Source organism: Lucilia cuprina, chromosome 3, assembly GCF_022045245.1.
Source record: "Lucilia cuprina isolate Lc7/37 chromosome 3, ASM2204524v1, whole genome shotgun sequence".
NCBI classification, from domain to species: Eukaryota; Metazoa; Arthropoda; class Insecta; order Diptera; family Calliphoridae; genus Lucilia; species Lucilia cuprina.
In genome coordinates this window covers 11,215,180-11,241,544 of record NC_060951.1, presented here as the reverse complement: position 1 = coordinate 11,241,544, position 26,365 = coordinate 11,215,180, and the positions used below count along the sequence as shown (strand labels likewise).

Below are 26,365 nucleotides of genomic sequence, written 5' to 3'. Positions count from 1 at the left end.
AATATTTATATAAGGGACTAAAAATTAACTTTTTTTTTCAAATTTATATATATATTTTTTAATATTTATTTTTTTTTTTTAATATTAAGAAACTTTATTTTATTTTTATATATATATATATATATAATTATTTAAATTTATTTTATATTTATATATATTTATAATTATATTCATTTTTATTTAAAGTAATAAACTTAAGCTTTCTATGCCTTATAAATTTGATTTATTTTTTTTCTTTTGTTTTGTTTTTTTTTATTAAATTTAAAGTGTAATACAAGTTAATCTAAAAAAGTGAGTTTTTTTTATTTTCTTTAAATATTTATATATTGTTTTATATTTTTAATTCAGTTTTTAGTTTTAATAAAAATATAATTTATTTTAGTTTAAGATTATTATTATATGTATATTAATTAATTATTAGTTTATATAGTTATCTATATTGTATATTTTAATTTTATTAAATAAATATAAAAGCAAGAAAACATTATTTTTTTTCTCTTTTCTCTGTGTGTTATTTTTAAAAATATATGTATTTTTTATATTTCTTACGTTTTAAGTAACTAAACATAAATTACAGCACAAAAACAACAACAAAGTCAAAGAATTTAAATCCAAAATTAATATCAAATTAAAAAAAAAATCTAAAAACAAAATAACGAAATAAGTTTATGTTCTCTTTTCCTTAAACAAAATTAGACTGCTGTTCGTCAGAGAATTTGCATTATGGAACAAAATAAGGACCGGAGTCAGACATGGGAATTTTGGTAATTCTATAGTTTTTTCAGTACTTTACTAGTCCATAGTCTAGTCTATAATATGGTCTATAGTCTAGTCTATAATCTGGTCTATAGTACAGTCTACAGTCTAGTCTGTAGCTTAGTCAGTAGTCTAATATATAGTATAGTCTATAGTCTAGTCTGTAGACTAATCTGTAGCCTAGTATACACTCTAGTCTTTAGTCTAGTCTATAGCCTAGTCAGAAGTCTTATCTATAGTCTTGTATGTAGTGTAATCTGTTGTCTATCTATAGTCTAGTCTATAGTCTAGTCTATAGTGTAGTCTATAGTGTAGTCTATAGTGCAGTCTATAGTGTAGTCTATAGTGTAGTCTATAGTCTAGTCTATAGTCTTGTCTATAGTGTAGTCTATAGTATATAGTGTAGTATATAGTGTAGTCTATAGTCTAGTCTATAGTCTAGTCTATAGTCTAGTCTATAGTCTAGTCTATAGTCTAGTCTATAGTCTAGTCTATAGTCTAGTCTATAGTCTAGTATATAGTCTAGTCTATAGTCTAGTCTATAGTCTAGTCTATAGTCTAGTCTATAGTCTAGTCTATAGTCTAGTCTATAGTCTAGTCTATAGTCTAGTCTATAGTCTAGTCTATAGTCTAGTCTATAGTCTAGTCTATAGTCTAGTCTATAGTCTAGTCTATAGTCTAGTCTATAGTCTAGTCTATAGTCTAGTCTATAGTCTAGTCCATAGTCTAGTCTATAGTCTAGTCTATAGTCTAGTCTATAGTCTAGTCTATAGTCTAGTCTATAGTCTAGTCTATAGTCTAGTCTATAGTCTAGTCTATAGTCTAGTCTATAGTCTAGTCTATAGTCTAGTCTATAGTCTAGTCTATAGTCTAGTCTATAGTCTAGTCTATAGTCTAGTCTATAGTCTAGTCTATAGTCTAGTCTATAGTCTAGTCTATAGTCTAGTCTATAGTCTAGTCTATAGACTAGTCTATAGTCTAGTCTATAGTCTAGTCTATGGTCTAGTCTATAGTCTAGTCTATAGTCTAGTCTATAGTCTAGTCTATAGTCTAGTCTATAGTCTAGTCTATAGTCTAGTCTATAGTCTAGTCTATAGTCTAGTCTATAGTCTAGTCTATAGTCTAGTCTATAGTCTAGTCTATAGCTAGTCTATAGTCTAGTCTATAGTCTAGTCTATAGTCTAGTCTATAGTCTAGTCTATAGTCTAGTCTATAGTCTAGTCTATAGTCTAGTCTATTGCCTAGTCTATAGTATAGTCAATAGTCTAGTCTATAGTCTAGTCTATAGTCTACTCTTTAATCTAGTCTATAGTCTAGTCTATAGACTATTTCATAGTCAGTCTAGCGAAAATTATTTTTGTACATAGAAACATAAAACTGGTAACATTTTCTTATAAATTAGTACTATTTCAAAATTTAATATCCTTGCCTGGCCGGGTTTTAATCACACCTATTCTGCATTACGATTGAGTTTCCGCATTCAGTTACGCAGTATTCCAACAAAAAAAACGGAATCGTAAGAAAAAGAAAAAGCCATTCCAATGCTTTACGATTCTGTGCGTTTGATTCAAAATGAAATGCAGAATAGGGGTGAATAACTCAGTAGGAATTCTTATAACTTAAATTTTAAAATAAAAAATTTCCTCCGAGTTAATCAATACAGTTAAGAAGACAAGAATAACCAGGTATTATTACCACATATAAAATAATTAAAAAATAATTTTGAAAAAATAGAATTTTGAAAAACAAAACTTAAAGCGAAATCTTCAATGTATTTTTGATGAAAAGTGATGAAAATCGTTTTCAAAAACGAATCGATTTGCAAGAAAATAACAGTTCTCTCACAACAGTTGGATCTATACTCCATAATGACCCGACTTACAAATGGCCATAGATTGTCAACAGTTGGATCTATACTCCATAATGACCCGACTTACAAATGGCCATAGATTGTCAACTTAGCAACAGTTGTATCAAAAGGAAAATTTTAGTCGTTATTCACCTCTATTCCGAATATGAGATGAGAGGAGGCAGTTTTTCATCAACAAAATAATCACCCCTATCGCCTTTTCACCTTTTCACTTTTTTCGTTCACTATCTTTACTGTCGTGAAAAATAATCCGCTGTTGTGAAATATTTTGATTGAATTTTGTAAACATTGAACAGCTGTTATATACAAAATCAACTATTGTGAATGAATTGTTCACAACAAGTTCACGATAGCAGTTTTCCCTTCGAGGGAAATGAAAAATTTCAAGAGAACTAAATGTTCACTACTATTGGCGATAGATGTGAATACTTTGTAAATCTACAAAAGATTTCTTAAAATCATTAAAATATTTATTTTTTTGGTAATAAACCAAATTATTAAAAAAGTTAAATTGCGACTACATTCAATGTTTTAATATTCCATTTGTATTGCCTCAAAAAGTGCTTGTTTTTTATTCGAAAATAAGATGTTAAAACTACAATACTTTAGTAATGTGTTTTTGGGCAAAAGCATTGTTTTTTCGCCTTTACTTTTGTATGTTCTTGTTAATATCCCATTCGTATAACAAATTCAAGAATTTGTTTCTTTTGATTTACAAATTATCCGCTTGTTTTTGTATCGCTGTTATCAGGAAACTTTGGATTTAAATATGAAACTAAACATAAATGGATCCAAGTAAGCTGTTTAAAATGGATGTAATCTATTGAGGAACTAACACTAAAACATATCACTTATCTTTAAATCATAACTCTGCCTTAAATCTACATTTAAAGCAGCAGATTTAAACATCTGTTAGATTACAATTAGTGATCACAATGGAACTAATCATAAATGGACCCAAGCTAGCTGCTTATGCATAAACTATTGAGAAACTGACACTAAAACTTCACTTATCATAAAATTTTTACTCTGACCTTAACCATGTATTCAAAGCAGCCGTTTTATTCATTTACGTTATTGCAATAAAATGAAGAAATTCTTTAAAACATACTATCGTGAGTCCTTCAAGGAAGTTAATCATCACCACATGGATTAAAAACAGACAATCAGGAAACTAGTCGAAATGTGTCAATGCATATCTGTGAATGAAAGTTTGTTTTTTGAGTGTCCACTTTTGATATAAAGTGACAAGTGTTTTTACTCTCGTTTACTTGAAATTATTATCTTTTTCGGAAGCATTGAAGCATTTTCTTGATGTCTGATATTTCTTTATAGTAACAGAATGGTTTTCGCATAACTTCCGGTTAAGATAATGGGTTGAGATAGTGTGATTAAAGCAATTAAGTTTAGCTATAAACAATTTTATTTTTTATTTCTTTCAAACGGTGAAGCATATTCAAAATTTTTTTTGCTCCACATTAAGGACTAGTATATGTTTATACAAACGATTATAAAATTTACCAAAATAATTTTAAACCTTTAATAAAAACATTTAATTCGTTATAAAAAATTTTATCTTTTTGATAAAATGTGAAACTTTTTGCTAGACTATTAGCGGAAAAACTTAACAAAAACAAAACTTGTTTAAATATTCAAATACCTGGGGTTGTCTTTACGATGAAAAACACAAATACATTTACAAAACAAAAAATAAAATAAATTGGTTTCATTAGTTTAAATAATATATTTAAAAAACAATTGGTTTCTTTTTTCTTTTATTTCATGACTGCATCCGAATTTAATAACATTAAAATATAAAATGGATTATTATTTTTTTTTTTATTAATTTAAATAAAATAAGTGGTAAAATTAAGATTTAAAAAGAAAATGTTATGAGAAAACTAAACAAAAAAAAATACGTTTTACATCTAATTCTTGTGTCTCAGCTCTATAATCTTCTATTTCTTAGTTTATTTAGTTTAATTCTTTTTTTTTTTTCCTTTTTTGTTTTCAATATTTAATTTTATTATAATTTCTTTATGTTTGTTTTAAATTTTAATTTTGTTTATTTTAATACTATTTAAAAATAAAATTATACATACGCTTGTTGCTTTTAATGTTAATGCTTTTTCCTCATTTTTTGTTCCTGTGCTCTGCTGCTTTATACATTTCTTATTTTTTTGTTTTGTTTTGTTTTAGACAGACTGCGACTGACTCTGCGTTGTCTGTTTTGTTGCCTAATTATACAAAAAAAATCGTAAAAAATGTTTACGGTTGTTTTGTTAAAAATAACTATTTCTCTTATTCTTTGTTTGTTAATTGCTTGATTTTTGTCGTTAGGAGGCGGCTGTTTTTAAGTCCAAACATAGCGTTTACAATAAAAAAAACAGGTTGATATTATTGAGATGGAGGAAATATGTATTACAATACTACTGATAATGCTGCTGCAGCATAGTTTTTTTTTAATAAATTTATTGTCCATCGTAGACCTTTGTAACTTTGCTATTTGCGACTTCTTCCCATGCTGTAAAGAGAGAGATACGGAGAAAAAATTAAACGAAATTATAATTTTATTTTGTATAAAAACTTCGACATTAATCAATCATGGCTCCGGCCATAAAACCTTTTTGTTTATAACTGCCGGTCCACACTAGGAAACTTTTTTGGGAAACTTTTGCGTTAGAGAGAAAAAGAATATCATTCATCTCTCTCTTGGTACGGAGTTTCCCGTTCTCGGAAACTTGTTTTGTTTTGTTATTCTTTTCATTCGTACAACAACAAATCAATGCAATAAACACGTAGTTTCAGAAACAAAAGTTTCTATGTGTGGACATTAAGGAAACTTCAAAAGAGAATTAAGAAAAAGTTTCTCAACAAAAGTTTCCTAGTGTGGACCAGGTGTAATTGAAATAATTCTGTATTACACTTACCAGAACCAATAAAATCAATAATGATGTCATTATGTTGTTGCGTACTAAATGCTGTTGGCATTGTTGTGGGCGGTATAAAATGAATGTCAAACTCTTTGTTGGCCACTGTACCGCCTGCAATGGAAATACGTCTTGGACGACTAGGACTGCGGCTACGTGGAGTATTATTGGCAAAGGCATCATCATCGTTATCATCATAGTCTTCATCGTATTGCTGTTGGGACTGATGATATGACATCACATTGCCACTGCTACTGCCACTGCCGTGTTGATTTTGATAATTTTTATTACTATTAATATTACTGTTATGGTGTTGATGCTGATGATGGTGCTGTTGCTGTTGCTGTTGGTATGCAGATGATGATGATGCTGTTGATGAGGAAAGTGACGATGATGAGAAGGAACTAGAATTTGATGAATTATTTGAATTTTTATATTGTTGTTGCTGATGCTGGTTATGATGCGTTGGGGGCGGTTGTTGATGGTGTTTGGCAGCCGCACGAGCTGCCGCAATAATAGCAGTCTCTATATCATTGCATGTCTCTAATTGTTGTGGCGGTGGTAGTGGTGGATCTAAATTATCCATTGATGTATGAACACTAGCACATCTGGTATTCGAGAGAAAAGTGTTTAGTTTATTTTCCTCCTTTGTGGGTGAAATTTGTTGTTTTTGTTTTTGTTTAGCTGAAACAACACTGCTGCCTACTATGCCACTACTAGAGCTGTTACTACAACTACTATTTGATGACTTTGTTTTATCGGTGTAGATACCACTATCACTGGACTGATTATTACTGGGCGCTGGCATATGTACAGCTCCTCCGCCATTATTACCATGACTATTGGCAACGAATGATGTATTGGGAGACGATGCATCAATGCTTGAACTTAATAACATGTCTGAAGTTGAATTATTCACCATGTCATTGCTACATGAGGCTCCAGAATCATTAAAATACATTGTGGATTGTGGTGACTTTGTTACTGTGTCGTTATTACTAGTTTGCTGGTGTTTCTCCTCGTCCTCTTCCAGCGCTAGATTTACATTAATATCGTTATTATCAATGGGATTTTCAACAGAAGTAGCAGCAGAATTGTCATCGTCAAATAATTTTAATTCTTCTTCATTGAAGTCGCCAAATGTGAATTGATTGTCTGCGGTGCAGCTAACAGGGTTGCGATCATCATTAAGTATGATAACAGCAGGACGATTAACTGATGCCGTAGTACTGGCTCCACTGGCAGCAGCCGCAGAAGTTGACGATGATATTGTCAAACCCAGGGGCAATGAGTTTGAAGATTTCAATGGTGCTTTTAATGGCTTTTTATTAGGTAAAGTGTTAGTGTTATTTTGATTTTGTTTCGATTGAGAGCTGTCCAATGAAGTTTGTTGCAGCTGATGCTGCTGTTGACGTTCTTTTTTGGATTTTTTGGGATTAGATGTCGATATTGCTGTTGTTGTTGGAGTCGCATTATTATCTTGGCTGACTTGTTGTTGTATGGTTGCAACAGCAGTTGGATTACTTGTCGATGAAAGTAGTGGTGGAGTTTTTTCTTTGGATTTTTTATTAGTGTTATTAGTGGTGTTTCCACTGTTGCTGTTGGCGTTTGTGTTAGAGCTGGTGCTATTTAATAATGCCGCTTGTATTGTGTTGCTGTTATTGTTATTGTTAGTATTTGAGGTAGTTAAGGCTGAGTTTTTATTTGAATTTATATTATATTGTTCAGAGACATTTGCAGCAATTTGTTGCTTGGCAGCTGCCGCAAAATTGAATGGCGTCTGGTTGGTCGCATTTGCCGCCGTTCCAATCATTGTTACATTGGCTGAACTATGACGTTTGACTGTTTTTTCTAGGGCAGGATATTGCTGATCTAAGTTGTTACTATTCAGAGAAGCCATAAAAATGGCAGAAGAAGATGAAGACGATGACGAAGAATTTGTGGAAGTAATAATGGAATCGTTTTCAACACTTTTGGATTTTTGCAAAATCTGCTGTTGTGGATGTTGAAGTGGAGGAATATTGGCATGTTGATGTACAATTATGTTTTTATGCAGCTCCGTTGGCGAGGCTTTGGTATTAATGTCAGAGGAAGAAGGCGAAGATTCGCTGCCCGAACTAAAACCACCAGCAGCACCACCACCAACTGCAATATGACTTTGAGTTGATATAGTGTTTTGTGTAGGATTTGTTACAGCAGTTAAACTTTGAGAATACGTTATAGTCTTATGATTTACATTCGTACTAGGAATCTTTTCGTCGGCGAGAGCAGCGGAAGAAGTGCCGGCTAATTCAGGGAAATCTTGTTTAATTTGCGATTTCTTAACTTTGTGTGATTTAGTAGCTGCACTTGCTGCTGTGGCTGCGGTTGTTGTCGTCGGGTTGACAATAGCCGCCGGCTTTTCATCGGTATTATGTGATTCTGTTGTTGTCATTGCATTGTGTACAAGAGTGTCAGCATTTCTGCATTCAGTGGACATTTCATTATTATTTATTAAAATACCAGAAGCAGATGCGGCAGCAGCATCAGCAATTTCTTTATTTGTTCTTGCAATATCTGCATACGAAATTGGAGCCGGTGAATTGTGATTTTTAGAATTACTATTTCCCAAAATTGCATTGTTATTATTGTTTTTAGCACCTTTTGTTCTTTGCTGCGTATTTCCTCCTCCTCCTCCCTTGGTTGTATTCGAAGTTGTTGTTGATACAGCAACATTATTTGCTTTGTTGGATGATTCAATTGGTAATGAATGAACCGAATCGAGATCACTTGAGTCAGATTTTTCTGATGGTGGCACGGATGAAGTTGATTTACGTCTAGACTTATCTGTAGTATTAGTATAACTTTCAGTTGAATTATGTGGCTGTTGTTGTAGTTGTTGCTGATTTTGGTGCTGTTGATGATGGTGAGAATTGATTGTACCAACAGCATTCGTGTTAAAATTGCTTGTCTGCTGCTGCTGCTGTGACGATGGCTGCTGATGATTATTTTGACTGCTGGTATTTGTATTTGAAATACCACTGTTCGATGAATTATCATGATGATAATATTTGTAACGAACAGTCATTTGTTGCTGTTGTTGATTAAATGTTGTTGTTTTTTGCATGGTAAAGTTGTGCGTACGATTGAAAGTGACGGTAGTTTCCTCTAAATTGTTGATCACCTTTTGTTTTTTGGGTTTTTTCTTCTTGGTAACCACATGAAATTCGGCAGTTTCTGGTAGTACTGATTCTATGGCTAGAATATCGACCACAGTAACAGCATTTGGGGGAATATCATGTTTCTTACGTTTTTCCGATTTATCCAATTTATTTTCACTCTTCTCACATTTGTCCGATTTTTCAAATTTTTCTGATTTCTCGGTTTTTTCGATTTTTTCTATTTTATCAGATTTTTCAACTTGTATCGTAGTTGTGGACGTAAGGTTATTGACCAAATTGCGTTCGTTACGTTCATTAGTTTTGTCTTTCATTTCCTTTTCTTCCTTTGAAGAAGTGGACAAACAACCACTAACTACTTTACTTTTACGTTCTTTAGCTGATACTGAAGTAGCAGTAGCGGCTGTTTTCTCTTCATTTGATAAATTTGCATTCTGTTGATCTTCCAAATATTTTAAGTCTTCATTTCCCCACGATCTGCGATCGGATTTACGAGAATTTGTTGCTGTTTGTGTTGTGTTTTTGCCCTCTAAATTCTTGTTGATATCAGCCGTAGAAGATGAATTATTTTTATTCTGTTTACCGCCACCAGCACCACTACTTTTTTGTCGTACCAGGACAGCATTACTTTCAGTTGTGGCTGCAGTTCTCTTAAGTTCATGTACTTCCATTTTAGCACCACTACGCAATTCTTCCAGAGAATTACTTTTCTTGAGTTTTTGGTGCTTTTCCTTGTCCTTTTTACGTTCCTTTTTCTTATCACCCGACTTAGAGCCTGAACCTGCTTGTTTATCCTCTCCACTACTTTCAATATATTTAACCAATTCTTCAACTGGATCCTTTCCTCGATAACCTGCTACAGACTCAACATCTACAGTTTTCGTATTGCGTTCCTGTTGGGACTTTTTCTTAGCTTTAGCCTTCGCCTGCGAAGGTCCAGAGGTAAATGTTGTAGTAACTGTAGCCGAAGTTGAGACTGTGGTTGATGCGGTGTGTGGCGATATGGTTACAGTGGCCGAGGTCGATACATTGCCGCAAGAATTCAATAAAGCGGCAGACGCATTAGCAGCTGTAGGTGAGACAGCATTTATTTGTATAGTTGCCCCAGGTCCTGAACCAGCACCGGAGGAATTTTGATATAATTCACTGAGAGCATTACCATTCTCATCAAGTTGACGTTGTGTCAAAGTTGTAATATTGTTTGTGGTTCCAGTCAAAACAGCGGAACCAGCAGAGGCAGGTGAAGATATTTTTGTATAAATCTAAAAATTCAAATTTACATAATTGTAATTGACACTCAAAACTAATTAGTCTTAAGTACATACCGAATTTGATTTGGCAAGCAATTCTGGTGATTTATCACCATTGCTTCCTAAAACAGATTTGCAGGATTTGTAATTTTCGTCTAAGGGTAAAAATTTCGCATCGATTTGTGATGAAGTTGGCCCATTGTTTGTGCCACCATTCTGTTCCAATGCATTGAAACGTACCGTTTCATCGACATACACCTGTGAAGTAGTCGGAGTAAAATTAGTGCCCTTCTTTGAACCAATATTGGCTCTTGGTATACGTTTGTCATTATTGGCTAAACGTTCGTAAAATGGATGTCCCTTGAGAAAGAAAAAATATATGTAAAAAAACAAAAAGAAAATATCGAATTTGAATAAAAAAATTACCTGTGTGGCTGCATCTTGACCCTTGCATTGTAGAATTTTCTGTTGTTGCTGTATATCCATCATGGGTTCTCCCATGTCAATGATGAAATCACCACCCGAAGCAGTAAATGCGGAATTTGTGGAGGTTGTTGTATTTTCCGAACTAGTAACAGCAGATTCTCCAACACTACTTGAACAGGAGTTTTCTTTTATTTCAGCACTGCCAGCCGTAGTTGTGGAAGCAGCTTTTGAAGCGTTACGCCTTTGTTCTTTTTTATTAGCTTTGCCAGTGGCAGTTCCTGGCGTACCACCTTCTTGCTGTATTAAACCTAAATCATTAACTACACCACCACTGCCGCCAACGTTCAATTGATGTGTTACATTAACGTTGCTTGGCAAACTACCACCTTCACGTTGTCGTGATGACACTGACGAGGAGTATTTTTTCTGTCTTGAATTATGATTTTGTCGACGTGTGCGCTGATTACCACTGATGCCAATACCAAATGTTTGATCGTAATCCAATTGTGATTCATGTAAACCGATTTCTAAGAGATCTTGCAGAGATCCACCCTGCTTATGATGATGATGAGAACGATTATGATTATGGCTCTGTGAATGTTGATAATGATGATAACTGTTGGACGTTATTGAATTGGACAAATTACGCGATCCACGTGAAGTTACACGGAAAGGATATGATTGATCCTCATTTTCTGCCTTTTCAAGTAATTGCTAGGCGATAAAAAAAAGTTTGGATTAAAAAAGTGTCAACAACATTTATGTATTTCGAATATAAATATATTTTATTGATATGATGTGATCATTGTTTTTTTATTTATCTCATATCCTGTACTAATTAATCTAATTATTTACTTACCAAAAATGTTTTACTTTTATTTTCTTTATCTCTAGGATTTTTGTAGGAATAGGCTTCATCTAATAATTCTTTGAGTTTGCTGTCATCCCAATCTTTGAGGCGGCTCTCTTCCCATGATTCAGATAAAAAGTCCTTAAAAATTAAAAAAAAAATAATAATTAATTAAAAGCTAACATATAGTTTTTTATTAAAATTGTAAATATCTATTGATTATAATTAAAATTTTTAGTTTTTTGCAGCAGAGATGAGACGTGGATTTGAAAGTTGTTTTTTTAAGAAAGAAAATAGTTTAGAAAAAAGTACAGTAAGTGAGAAAATAACCAATTTATGTTGAATTTCATTTTTTAACAAATATCATGTAAAAAATACATAACAAAAAACAAATTGCCCCCTAGATACTTATTTATCAAGATAAATAGCACTTTGGATTTTATTATAAATAAAAACTTCTAATAATATTATGTATATGCTAGAGTAGATATCAAATATTCCGGGTTATATCGATTGTTGCAATCCCAAAAACTTTTTACTTTCGTTTTATTATCTCGGAAAACTTTTGACTGAAAGAAAATCATTCTCAAGGCAGTTTTTCATCTTTAAGGACGGCTTTTAATGGAGCATATAGAATAGGGGCGAAATAAATTTTAGTTTTTTTATTTATCTCTTTTACGATCTTATCAGATATGGCACAGGGATCAACAACACCAACGTGTCTATGTACACGTTGGTGTCTAACCACCCCATGGTGTCTCGATGGTGTCATATGCAGATGATTGTACTGTTTTTTTCATCTGGTGTTAACATTAACCACATTAGAGCCAAAATATCCCAATACTTTTGCCACCATCGTAGACCAATTTCAGAAACGCAAGTTACAGTTATCAACATCTAAATCAACTGTGTCCCTATTCAATTCATGGACTAAGGATGGAACTCGATATCTTAGTCGAAGGCAGACGTATCCCGAAAATCAGAACTCGAAAATCTTAACTACTCTTCGAACGCCACCTACATCAACCATAAAGTGAAATCACGAAATAAAGTCCTAAAAGCACTCGCTAGCAACTACTGGGTCATGAATAAGGAGACAAAAACTGCGACATATAAAGTAATTGGTCGCTCTCTCCTTAATTGGACTGCCCCAATATGGATCCTTTTTCTTAGTGACACACAATGGCGACCTTTGCAGACGCCCCAAAATAATGCACTCCAAATAGCAACCGGATGTGTCAATATGACAAACATGGATCACTTGCACGAGGAAACCAGAATGCTGTCTGTCAAGCGGCATAATGCTGTTGCTGGCTAGACAATTCCTGGTGGCAAGTCATCAGCCATTCCATCCCAACTATCAAATTTTATGGAAGCCACCCCCTCCCCTCGACAGACATCCAGGTCGTCATCCCAATCTGACGTCGATAGATTGTCGATAATAAACGCGCAGAATGGATTGAACCAAACGGCGGTTACAGAAGCCATACATGGCTACAGGTGCAACTAACATCCACCCACGATTTCGGATAGTGAGAGGAAATTACCCAGACAAACTCGTTCCAACCTGCACAGTTAAGGGCCGTAACGAATTGTTCCAGGCACCCTTAGCCGATGCCCTGCCTGTCTTCAAAGTAGTCATTGTATTTAGGACTAAGTCTTGAGTAAATGACACAGAGTCCTGAAATTACTGAGTTTTGACCTGGGATCATTATATAGAGGCCAGATAGACCTAGAAAATTAATTATTATTGGTGTCATGCGAAGTTATTGGGAGCTGAAGAAATTGTGCCACCACATTCGGTCTTAGCCATAGGTCTAGGGAGTTAAGTTATTGGGCCTATAGGGACAATTAAATGGGTGCACTGTCCTCATGAAACAGTGCACCCATTTAATTGTCAGGACTCTGTGTCATTTACTGAAGACTTAGTCCTAAATGCAATGACTACTGCAGATTTTGTCGTAATGAAATGGAAAAAGAGACAGTGTCCCATCTTTGGTATCCACTTGCTGTCAGGTATGAAAAAGCTTAAGAAATAAACCTTAAGAATATCTTCAACTTTATCGATTAAACCGGGTGGTTTTTTTTTGAAAGCAGTGAGTAACACTCAGCACATGCTCCGCCGAGCAATAGCATAATATAAGAGGAACAGAAAAGAACTAGTCATGTCTATAATTGTAACCAACATTACAACATAAATCTTAAATATAAACTGAAGTTAGAACTTTAGTCATTATAAGGGGCTTGGGTAAAATATGTTTAATTTCTTAAAACATGCGATAAAAAATAAATAAAAATTTTCTAAATGATTTCAATTCATTAATTAAAAATATTTCCTATTTTATACAGAATACAATAAATCTTATTAAATCCAATTGGTTCTAAATTTTGTTTGAATTATTTCAAAAACAAAATCTAATTAGAAAAGGAAAGATTTATTATCAATTTCATTCATTTACATCAAAACTGCCAAAAGAGAAACAAAATATTTTGGAGACAAATGAATTGTACAAATCAAAGCAAATTAAAAAAAATATATAATAAAAAAATAGCATTAACATCATATTGGGTTATTCTTAAGTATTCAATAAATGTAAATTTATTTGCCTTTCTAATTAACTATCAAAGGCTGTATATTTAGTTCAAGGTTAAGAGTTACATTAAACAAAAAAGACAAAACACAACTTCACTTTTTTTGTACTTTACTTTTTTTTCTTTTTGGATTATACCGTTACTTTGGATATTTCTTTAATTTGCAAACAATTCCATGAAAAAAATAATAATTTACCAAAAAATTAAGTGCGGTAACTAAAGTAAGAATTTTTACAGGATAATTAGATTAGTTGATATTTTTTTATAAAAATATATGTAATTCAATAATGAATATGAACTTTATCACGTTTTTTTTTAACAAAAGTATAAATTTCATAAAATTCTAATAAGTAGAAGATTAAAAACAAAACAAGTTAGTATTTATTGTCTTATATTACACACTACACAAGCAATGTTTAGTTATATGTAGTCTTTAGTTGGTTTTCGATAGTTTATTATTATTTTTTTTTTTAATAATTTATTTCTAGTCTTTATTTTTTCTGAACTGTACTATACACAAATTATAATTTGTTTTTTCGACTGACAAAAATAAGCGACTAAAAGCAAGTATATTAAACTCTCTAACGGTATGCATATGCGGTTTCTTTTTTCATGTGTGTTTATTTTAAATTTTACTTTTGCTTTTGTTTCTCCGGTTATGTTTTGTGCACAATTTTAACGTGTGTGAGAGATGTAAACTGCGTGTTACAAATTCATATTTGAGACGAAGAAGTTGTATTTAAGTTATTTCTTTCATAGAATTAAAGGCTGCAAGTCTACATTTTAAAACATTTATCAGATTTATTAATTAATTTAGAATAAATAATCTTTAAAGCGATTTTTAATTATTTGTTGAATTTAAACCTTTAAAAGTTCTACTTTTTTTAAGACAGATGATACATTTGTTATATTTTAGATTTGTTCGTGGTTTGGTAGGAAATCTAGTGCATCTCAGTAGCAAGAAAATATTACTCTCATCTTGAATGAATTAAATAAAGAAGTCACTGTGATATCTGCTGCTACTCTGTTGCCGATAAAACTAAGTTGAGCCAAGTGGATCTATCTGAAGAAGGCTGATCATAAAAAATGAATCGACAGCCTATCTAAAAATGTCAAGAAAGAGTCAGATTCTCTGAAAATATATCTCAAATTCAGTGCTATTCTGATAGCTTTACCATTTCTGCATTTTTGCTACGCACTAAATCCTGAATATTATCGCGAATATCAATTTATTCTGTAGATTTCTGTTATGGAAAAAATGGTAAACTAAGCATTTAGATTCCAACAATTTACGACCGCTAGTAAGAATCTTTGTGCTTCTGGATCTTGAATAGATCCAGAAGCAGATATATACCACCGTTTACCAAATCGTAATACAAGCTTCCAGGCAGAAGTACGAGCAATAACGGAATGCGTTAATTGGATTAGAATAAATATGGCGCCCACAGCACGTAATATATTTACCGATAGGCAGAAGACAATTAGGGCGATATCAGGAGATAAAACTAAAAAACCGCATTGGATGGTAGGAAAGCTTTAACTGAATACTCTGCCAGAGGTAAGGTTCACATCATATGGGACCAGCCCACTCGGGAGTAGTCGGTAACGAAAGAGCGAATGTAATAGCTTCAAAGGGAAGGGAGCTCGAGGCAATTAACCTGGCAAACGCAAAACCATTCGACGCAAAAAAAAGCTGAACAAAAAATATTTGTGAGAGAATCCTACAAGACTTCTTGGAATAATGAAACAGTGGGTAGAACCACGAAAATCCTATGGGGTGACCCTGATGAGTGCAACACGAAAAAACTCTTCAAAATGAGCAAGTCTGAAGTTAGTATGATAGTACGTAATCTGAGTGGACACACAGAATTACAAGCACGTTTATGCAAAATTAGACGTAGGGATTCAGACTTATGTAGAGCATGCAGAGAGGACAGTGAAACTCTGGAGTACTTTCTTTGCCACTGTCAAGCATTCGTCGAAGTTAGATCCATGTATCTAGGAAGTGATGTTATTCCGGAAATAACATTCCTGACTAACACTAATTGGAAGATTCTTAGGAATTACGTTCACTTTTTTCTAATACAAGGAGCGCACAACAGGCCCGATTATAGCCTATCAACCTAACCTAAATTAACCTAAGGATCTTTGTGGCTAAAGCTCAAAGTATACAGCTTTTGTTTGATTTTGAAATTATTTGTTGAAAACATTGAAATCGTTTTGTGCGAAAGAGAGGGAAATAGCTGTTTGTTCGTGACGCCTCTGTATACCCTGTGGCTAAAGAATACATTGAAATTTCGGCACAATTAAAGATATATTGCTAAACTTTAGACCCTTAAAAGATGATATACGACTGGTTTTCAAAATCCATAATTAATAATTGACAGCTAACATATACTATAGTTTGTTGTCATTTTATCAATATTTTTTATTTGAAGTTGAGTACTGTTTTCTGATGTTTAAGATCCCTTAAATTGAGCGCCCATGACCTGTCAACATTTTGTATTAAAAGAAGGGATGGGATTGAGAGAAAATACGGATGGAAAACTTGACAGTCGCATGGCTCTCTATATTTCTTGAAATGATTAAAAAACAAACAAGTCCCTTTAGATCGGCGATGTATATATTTATGTAAACACAAACAAAACAAGAATTTAATTGTTTAGTTTTTTAAGTGAATCTTTAAGTCATCTTCTGCAGGCGAGTCGAATTAGGCACCATCATTTGAAGTTCTTTAAAACTAAGTTTTGCCGATTATTGTTGACACAATTGAATATTTAACGTAACTATGCGCTCGTAATTATGAGCTCAAAAGCCCCATCATTTGAAGTTCTTTAAAACTAAGTTTTGTCGATTATTGTTGACACAATAGAATATTTAACGTAACTATGAGATCGTAATTATGAGCTCAAAAGCCTTATTATTCGGGGGTACAGCTGTAAGGGGCTAAGCAAAATAATGGATCCTAATTTCATCAAATTCTCTTGAAAATTGTGACCTGCACATGCTTTACATGCATACACAGATAACGGACGGAGCCGATTTTAAGCAGGGTATAAGACTAAGAGGGTTATTTTGTAAATTCCTTCTCCTTCACTTCACCTAATTTTTGTTTTTGTATTTTCAAAAATTTTTAGCAAAATATTTTCAACGCATGGTGAAGTGTTTTACAAAATGAAGGGGTACTATTTTTGGTTGTTACAAACATCAGCACAAAAGCATAATACCCTCCCTATTATAGTGGTGTAGGGTATAAAACAGCGTTTCCATTGTACCTTATTATTGTTTTAAAGCAATCGTGTAAACATAAAATAAATCGTATGTTTTTGAGCTCGACTGGTCAAAAAAGAAAAAATAATCTTACACTTTCTGATCTTATTATCTACATCTCGTATATCTACAGGGAAATAAATCTATATTTTGAGACTTTATAGGAGAAAGAGCGAGAGAAGTTACTTCATTAGACGTATTGGTGACAGGTGTTGCATACTCCTAATAAGACAATTTTCTATTATTTTAAATTAATTACAATCTATTATAGATTCCAATCATTGTAGGAATTTAAAAACAAAGGAATGCGGGCTAGTCTGCTCAGCTGTATTGAAAATAGCCAAACCAAAGGCTTATGATTTTTTTTTTATTTTTTATAAAAAAAAATAGATGTGTTTATTAATCGCGGTCACAGGTAAACATTTTTAAAATGCTACCTATCAAACATTTGATGAAAAAGACGTAACCACTAGTTTTTGTAAATTTATTTTGGATTCTGCATGATTTTTGTAATTGCAAATATTGTCGAAACAAATAATAAAGACGTTCTGAACTGATGTCGTCAAAGATATATTATGGGTCACGTCATTTTCGTCAAATATTTGACAGGTGTGAACGTAGATTAACACTTCCTCTTTAATATAAAACCATATGCCTTTTCTAAATAAAACAAATATAACCAGTCAGTATGTTAAAAAAATGGAGTATTTTTTTTTTGCCATATAGGGGCTAGGCGAAATAATGGACCAATTTTAACCATTTTCAATAGCGTTCGTCCTTGAACCAAAAAAAGAGTATGTGCCAAATTTCATCAAAGTATCTTGAATTGTAGCGTGTGTACAAGGTTTATATGGACACACAGACAGACAGACGGACACAGCAAATCGACTCAGAAAGTGATTCTGAGCCGATTGGTATATTTGAGGGTGGATCTATGACCAATATTTTTGGGTGTTACAAACATCAGGACAAACGCATAATACCCTCCCCACTATAGTGGTATAGGATATAAAAATGAATAAATCAAATAGCAACGAACCGTGTCATACTCATCCAAAGATTGTCAACCCTACGACATCTGAATCAATCGAAAGTTTCTTTCCCCAGGACAGAACTATCGACCACAATCGAACTGTTACAACAAATACAAATACTATGTATGCATTTAAATCATTTGAAATGCTTTTTAAGTTATGTACCTTAATAAACAAACTATTAAATATTGATCTAACAAAAATAAAATTTTATTTTGCTTTTTAAAAATAAAACGGTAACTCACCCCTACATTCATAACCAAATCATAAAATTTATCAAAAGTTTTTTAAACAAAATTTCGATAAAAAACTAATATGTATATATTTTTTTTAAACAATCAATATCCAAACAGTTTAATTTCTTCTCAACATTACATTATTTGTAAATTAATAATATAATAAAATTATTAAAAGCAATAAATACACATTTTTAAACGACCAAGAGCATTAGAGAGTTAAATTTATCTTTAGCGATACGATCTAATAATTTCTTGTGCTATTAACAGGCATGGGTTTTAGTTGGTATATCAATGAATCAGAAATCCTTTCACTTGTTATTTTCTTTTAAGAAGAAAAGTTTAAACTGCTTCATATTTAAACACATTGAATAAAATGACTAATATAATCAAGTTTTTCTTTTCAAACAGCTGCCAAATATTAGTTTTACTGTTACAAAAAAAAAAAAACAATAATAAATTAACAACAACAATTATATTTTGATATTGCCGACTGTTGTTTTTGTTTATGACCTTTGCAAGCAGTTAAGCATAAAACAACAATATTAAAAGGGGCAGGACAAGACAGACATGAAATGATATTGCTTATAAAAAATACTCTTTATTATAAAAAAATAACTCACAACTGTGTGTATCTGATGAGTTTCTATGTTCGATTTCACCCAAATATGGGCGTGCAATGAAAGAATGATTGAATAAATATAAAAATTTGGATCAAACATAGAATAGACCTACCTTTGATTTAGTTATATTAGGTGTGACATTGATATCATCAGTTTTGCTTGCAGAAACAGTAGTATTAACAACTACTGGATGTGAAGACGATGAATTTAACGAAGTTGTTCCTGTTATTGATTTCGATTCTGTCGCTGTTGGCAATGAATCAGATTTGATAACTGTTATTCCACTACTGGTTGTGGAAGAAGACCCCTTTATAGTACTACCGGTTAAATTGTCTTTTGTCTGCTTCGTGCTGACCGTATTGTTTTCAATTTCAGCTCCAGCAGCATTAGCAGCCGTAGTTGAGGCGTTCGTTAATGCGCCTGTAACAGAAGAATTGGCAACCGACATTGAATTTAAACCCTTTGCGGATCCTCTTAAAGATGAATATGATAACGATGTTGGATGTTCAGTGGAAGATGGTGACGAAGGCTGTGTTTTATTTTGTAAATCTTTACTATTTGTATTTTTATTGCTATTACTATTCAAAGTGTTGTTTCTGTTGCTGTTGTTGTTGCTTCTATCTGTCTCCTTGCTTGTTGGTACAGGTGTTGGTGTTGTTTTCGTTGATGTGGTTGTTGTTGTAATTTCACTTAAAGTCGAACCTGCAATCGATACAATTGGTGTATCAGGAATTATGGCTGCAGCTAATGAAGAAACTGCAACAGCGACAACTGCTGCAGCAGCGTTGGGGGGCGTAGTAACGGGCAAGTGGTTACTTGCATTGACCACTGCAGCTAAGGCGCTGACAGTAAATTGTGTTGAGGTTGAATACGATAGTGGTGCTAACGATGAAAAAGATGACAACGGCAACGATGGCGATGATGATATTGATGAATATGATGTTGCTGTTGTTGTCGTACTACTGCTGGAATTGCCTGTAAAGTAGTTATTGTTTGTAGACGTAGTTGAAACTGTTGTACTAATTTTAGGCGATCTAATACTTTCATTGTTCATCTTTGTGAACAAAAAAAGAGAACAGCGACAGCAGCAACAACGAATGTGTCAGCAGCAGCGGCGGTGACGCAGTCAGTAGGTGTGATATTTCAACAAATGCCATTAAATTAGACTGTTCTTCTACAATTTAAGGACCAATTAATGAGACGATCAGAAAAAAGAGACCAACAAATTGACAACACTCTGTTAAACTGCTTTGTTAATGGATTATTGAGTAATGCTTATTTCAGTATACATATATATATATATTTATAACCGGCAAAATTATCGAACTTTCATATAATGCAGTAAAACTTTTTTTCTTCATGTGATTCCAATGAATAGTCAGTCTGCATTAAACGACCTCGTTGTTTTTTTTTTTTTTTTTTTGCAATACACCTATAGAAAAATTGGAGTATTTTCAACTCGTATTTTGTCTCTATCCGGTTAAAAATAATAATTAATATTAAATTATATTAAAACATTTAACTTTTTTATTAACATTTTACAACTTCGTTGTGTTCAACAATTTATTTTTTCTCAGACGTCGATTTTTTGTATCACCTTTTTCGGGTTTATTTTTATATATATGCACGTCTGCAAAAGTTTTCTTTTCATATATTAGACATACAAATATCTAAAATTTTCATTATTACAATGCGACTTTGCAATATTTATATATAAATTTAACTTTTTTCGCAAAAGAAAATTTTTTCAACACTCTATATTGCAAAGAAAACACAGGACGATGTTTTTTCTGACGACTTGTCAAAATATGTTCGCCATTTCAATTGTGCAGTAATAAAAAAACGACCACATATGAAATTACAGGCTGCAAGAGTGAGACAAATAATGTAGCATGTATGTGTGCAAATAATTGCGTGAGAAAAAAAAACTTTAAAAAGCTGCCAAGTCAGAGTTGTATTTTAAGGGAGTAAATTTTTATTGCCACTTCCTTAGATTCGTTACATTTAATATTTCCCCTTATATATCATTAACTTCTGTTTTATACGTTTTTAGGTTTGGTAATAATGATTTTCCTAAACGATTTTTCATTTAAGCATAACTATAACTTTAATATCAAGTTTAATAATATCAAATCGTATATTTATATTTTAAATTTGAATAAACAATATTTTAATAATTTAAATACAATAGTAGTATCATTTTTTCGTTATTTGCCTGTTGATTTTTCATAAAAGGGTGTCTACTACGTTTTTCCATTTTTATTTTTGAAAAGGTATCGTATTACAATTAAAGTAAAAGCATTATTCGGAACATGGCAACACTGAACATATAAAAATTTGTAAATATTTTTCCCTTTTTGCAATATTTGATTTTTTTATTAACAAATTGTGTTATTTATTGTTTTGTTTGCTAAATAGAATTGGTCATTTAGCTATTTTTGTCGATAGATGGTATTATTAATCAAATATTTATTTGAAAGTTACATATATATGTATATATTTTTTTGCTAATATATATTTTTTCAAGTAGGGGTCACAACACATGCACTCTATTTGTCACACTCTAGCAGCCAAAACACGTCATTCTTCATTTTGCACTTATTTTCTTATTGAGGGGCTTAATTTTTTCTTTGAAAAGTTGAAAATATTTACAATTTTTTTAATGCACTTTTTATTTCAGCAAAATAAGAATAACTATTTTTATTTATGAATTTTCATTAACATAATTATTAAACACACTTATACGTTTTAATTAATTTATTATTTCTTCGATGATTACATATGCTATTTTAATTTACGTTTTCCAGTTGCTTTTTCTTTACTTAATTTATGGAATTTCTTTACCACTAAAACACCAACCACACTTTGAAAATTTTTTTTTCAATTTTTTTTATACATTGCTTAATTTTGCCATTTCATATTCTTCTTCGTTTTGTATGAAAATCTTACGAATAGAACGTATTTTTACACAACATTGCTTACAGCAATAAAGACTCGCTTTAACTATTACATTAAATTTTTAATAATTTTCATCAAATTTATAGTTTATATATCTGTTTAATATAGTTTTTATTTATTTTTCTATTAATTAAATGCTTAAAATTCAATGCACAAAATTCACCAGGGCTGACGAACGACGACTATTATGCAAAGACCTGCGCCGACAAACATTATCAGTCACTGCGTCAATACTTAATATTTAGTTCGGTGGCTTTAAATTGGTTGTACGCCGGCAAAGCATTCAGCTGTTTTAAAAATTTTCAACTATGTTTTGTTACTAACGTTCAAAGGCAATTTTGTAAATGTAAATTTAATTTAAATAAAACTATACAAGTTAATTTTAAATTCAATAAAAGTTCTAAATAAGCGACGTGTCACACCCACATGCAAACTAAATATTAAAAAGTTTCATATCTCAGAAACTGCGGCTGGTAGAGTCCTCAAATTATATTCTCGATCCTAATAGACAGCGGAGTCGATTAAGCTATGTCCGTCAAATTATATTCTCGATCCTAATAGACAGCGGAGTCGATTAAGCTATGTCCGTCTGTCTGTCAGTCCGTTCAAATCAGTTTTTAGAGGACCCCAGATATCGGCGAGATCCGAAACTTTAATAATTCTGTTAGACATGCTTTCGAGAAGATCGCTATTTAAAATCAGCAAAATCGGTCTATAAATAACGGAGATATGAGCAAAAATCCGACGACCTCTGAAAATTTCATTAAAAAAGACATATTTTTTTATTCTATGTTAAAAAAGCAACAACATGTGTGTGTATATGTATTTGGTTTTATTCAGATGTGTATTTTGTTTTGTATGTTTGGATGCTGTTGGCTTCATTGAGTTATGTATTTTGTTTTGTTTTTGTGAATTCTGTTCTTATATTTGGATGTATGTGGGTTGGTTTTATTGCGTTGTTTATTTTGTTTTTGCTTTTCTGTGTTTTTCGTTATGCATGTTTAGGTGTCTGTTGGTTTAATTAATATTAATCAACATAAAAATGTTAAAAGGTCCTTGGGGACGGACCAAGATTGCTTGTAAGTAGTGCGGGCCATTCTTCCTTAAAAACATAATTTCATTACTTCATCTTGTGTCCAATTGCAGAACGTATTATCCGGTAAGATTGCGGTATGCGCTGTCAAACATATCCAAGTAAGAAAATTATATGAATTTTCGAACGGCAGTAACGTTCTAAGAAAGATGTCTTCCATTGTCATTTGTTTGAAAAAATTCAACGTAACCAATTGCAAGAGGTGTTATTTTGGAGTTTAATGCCAATAAATCGTGGTAATAAGATAAAATTAAACAAGAACTTGTTGGGCTTAGTGTGGTCCGTTTATGAGCTGAACTGTTTTTATAAAAATATCCTTAGTGTACACAACTTTAAATGATTAATATAAAAGTTATACGTATTTTTTATTTCCAATTTCCTAAATATGATTTCCCCTACTACATGTGTGGCAACGTTTTTTCTTTATTTGTTTACAAAAAATACATTTCAATAATTCTTATTTACGTCAAAAAACTTTTCATTGAGAGAGAACGGAGTTACCTTGTTTTCTTTATACCATGCATTATACATTGTGCCTCCAGTTTAAGTAATTCAACTGCTCTGAGTGAACTTGATATAAAAGATTCGGCATGGTTGAATATAACGAATACAATTGTTGCAACAATAGCTAAAGAAATAAAAAGAACTCAAGAGAAAAGAGGGAGATGAGAAGAGTAAGAGTTTCCCTCCAAAAAGAACAAGGAAAGAAAGGGAAATCCCTAATTATTATCTGTTACCTAAAAATCCAAAATATTCCCCTGTTAAAGCCCAAAATGTCGCCTAGATTGCACCCTGCTATATCTCCTAGTTCATCGTGGAATCCTTTACCGAGCCATTTCAGTCTCAGACTCTGTATTCTGGGTCAGTGGCATAAAATATGGCCTACTATCTCCAGTTCCTCTTCGTCCTCACACAACCTGCAAAAATCTTGTGTGTTACCGGCCCCATTACCCCTAAAGGCTCCAATTGAGCAGTGTTCGGTTATTACCCCTACTAAAATCCTTATACTCCTCCTGTCCAGTCCTAATAGCATTTTGGTTGCTTTTGGATTTGACTTTGACCATAGTGTCCTAGGAACCTTACAATTCAACCTACTATGCCAGGATCGCTTGGTGGAGTTTTTTAAATATTCGGTGTTTAGCCTATAATAATAACAAATGAAGGGTTTTACTGAACCGAACCTACTATCGGGGCACTGTGACGTACAGCCTTAATGTGTATAACCTGACTAACTCTTCCAGGTCCCAAGCTAGAATGTAACGTTTTGCACTGCCTGACTATCAACATAAATCATCACATCCGACCCCTTAGTAATGTGTGTCTTATTAATGATCACGGATTTTTATATAGCCAGGATGTCCGCTTGAAAGACGCTACATTCGTCCGGAAATCTATAGGACACTTTTATTTTGTCATCTACCAAATAAACTCCGGCATATGTGCCAGAATTCATCTTGGACCCGTTAGTGAAAACTGCACACCCCTCAAACAGTACTTCGGAACCATCCCACTCATCCCTACAGGGAATCGCTATTGAATGTGTTACTCCGAATTTCAGGGTCTTAACCAAATGATCAGAAATATTCGTACTGCCCTGAATTCCAGTTAGACCTACCTCGTACAGTATTCTATTGTGGCGTAAACGCTTTGATATTGCTAGAGCTAATTCAAACAGTCTGAAAGATGCTACATTCGTCCGGAAATCTGTAGGACACTTTTATGTTGTCATCTACCAAATAAACCCTGGCACATTTGCCAGAATCCATCTTGGATCCGTCAGTGAAAACTGCACATCCCTCAAACAGTGCTTCGGATACATCCCACTCATCCCTACTAGGAATCACTACTGAGGATGTTACTCCGAAGTCCAGGGTCTTAACCAAATGATCAGAACTACCCTTCGTACTGCCCTCAATTCCTGTTAGACCTACCTCGTACATTATTTTAATGTGGCATACCCGCTTTGATCTTACTAGAGCTGATTCAAACAGTATAAATAAGTTCCTAGTCTCTACACTCTCAACATATTTCTCAATGGGGAGCAGATTTAGAATAATATCCAATGCCGCTTGCGGTTGTTATGCCAATAGAAGCACACCTTTGAGTTTTACTACGTATTATTCCATAGCTGCTTTTCCTCATCCCTACCCACCACACAGTCCAACCGTAGGTAATATTGGACCTTACTGCCGACGTGTAAATCCAATTTACCATGTCTGGTCGCAAAACCCCAATTCTTACCAATAGAGTTTCTGCACGTGTAATAGGCATTGAAATCCTATTTAAACCGTTCGTGTATATTTTTCTTACAAGACAATTTTCGGTCCAGGAAGTTCCCTAGATATTTGGCTCCTTTTGATTAAGTCAGTCCAACGCCGTTTAATTTCGGCAAGCTAAAACTTTTAACTTTATATTTCCTAATGAAGAGAACTAGCTCCGTCTTAAATGGATCCACCCTAATTTGGGTTTGTCCAGGTTGATAGATCACTTAGAGCTGACTGCATGACCTCACTGATTGTCAGAAAAATTTTAGCTTTGACCAGTAACACCACGTCATCTGCATAAACGACTATCTTCCTTCCTTAAGATTCAAAGATCCTCAGGATAGAGTTGACCGCCAGTAACCATAGAAGGAGAGATAAAACTCTTGCTTGTGGTATACCCCTGGTAACTCGTTTCCGAATCCTATCATTCCCTAATGTTGAGTTAATAATTCTGCTGTCATGTATCGATACTATCCAACTCATTAGGAAATCCTGAACTCCGAGTACGACTAACGACTCTCTAATGCCTTCTATTCTAATGTTGTTAAAGGCGCCCTCTATGTCCAGAAACGTGACTAAAGTATATTCAACCACCTCATGTAGCGCACTCTCAGCCGACTTACCCTATAGGTAGGCATGCTGAGCGTTGCTAGTAAGACGGGTATCTATATTGCTCCTGAGATAAAGATCTATTAGACGTTCTAAGGTCTTCAGTTTAAAAGACGAAAAGCTGATAGGCCTGAAATCCTTATGTTTCGAGTGACATGCCCTTCTTGTAAGGTATCCCGTGAGGAGACACCTCTTGAAAATATCAGCTCAAATTCCCAATGCATCCTCAGGAATATTACAGATATTGCCAGAAAAAATACCATCCAGACCCGGTGATTTATATTACACAACCTTCTAACTGTCGAACTTTGACCACGTAGTTCCCTGGTCCACCACTTATCCGCAAACCTATATTTTTATATAACCATGGTTCTTATATTAGGGCTACGTCCGTCTGGGGATGGGTGACAAACTATACCAACTTTGTTGAAGCTGCCTCACAATAA

General features: G+C 33.1%; 1 protein-coding gene across 2 annotated transcripts; it reads right to left on the bottom strand.

The window, feature by feature from the left end:
• Window positions 1-4,809: 4,809 nt before the first annotated feature.
• LOC111684703 (serine-rich adhesin for platelets) lies at window positions 4,810-22,172 on the bottom strand. 2 transcript variants are annotated; one of them, XM_046947567.1, is made up of 7 exons: window positions 21,840-22,172; window positions 19,108-20,625; window positions 11,250-11,381; window positions 10,391-11,104; window positions 10,040-10,324; window positions 5,557-9,976; window positions 4,810-5,150 (listed from the first exon to the last, which is right to left on the bottom strand). In XM_046947567.1, exons 2-7 carry the CDS (start codon window positions 20,047-20,049, stop codon window positions 5,098-5,100), a joined length of 6,546 nt encoding a protein of 2,181 aa, XP_046803523.1. In that variant the 5' UTR covers window positions 20,050-20,625; window positions 21,840-22,172; the 3' UTR covers window positions 4,810-5,097. The 2 variants fall into 2 exon arrangements, with proteins under 2 accessions (XP_046803523.1, XP_023302686.2); XM_023446918.2 differs by having other exon boundaries at window positions 19,108-20,467.
• Window positions 22,173-26,365: the final 4,193 nt, after the last annotated feature.

Excerpts from the sequence above, each read along its gene's own strand:
- LOC111684703 (XM_046947567.1), bottom strand. The coding sequence starts at position 20,049 with ATGAACAATGAAAGTATTAGATCGCCTAAAATTAGTACAACAGTTTCA. Across the intron at positions 9,977-10,039 it reads TGCTTGCCAAATCAAATTCG|ATTTATACAAAAATATCTTC; the intron begins GTATGTACTTAA and ends TTGAATTTTTAG. Across the intron at positions 5,151-5,556 it reads TATTGATTTTATTGGTTCTG|CATGGGAAGAAGTCGCAAAT; the intron begins GTAAGTGTAATA and ends CTCTCTTTACAG.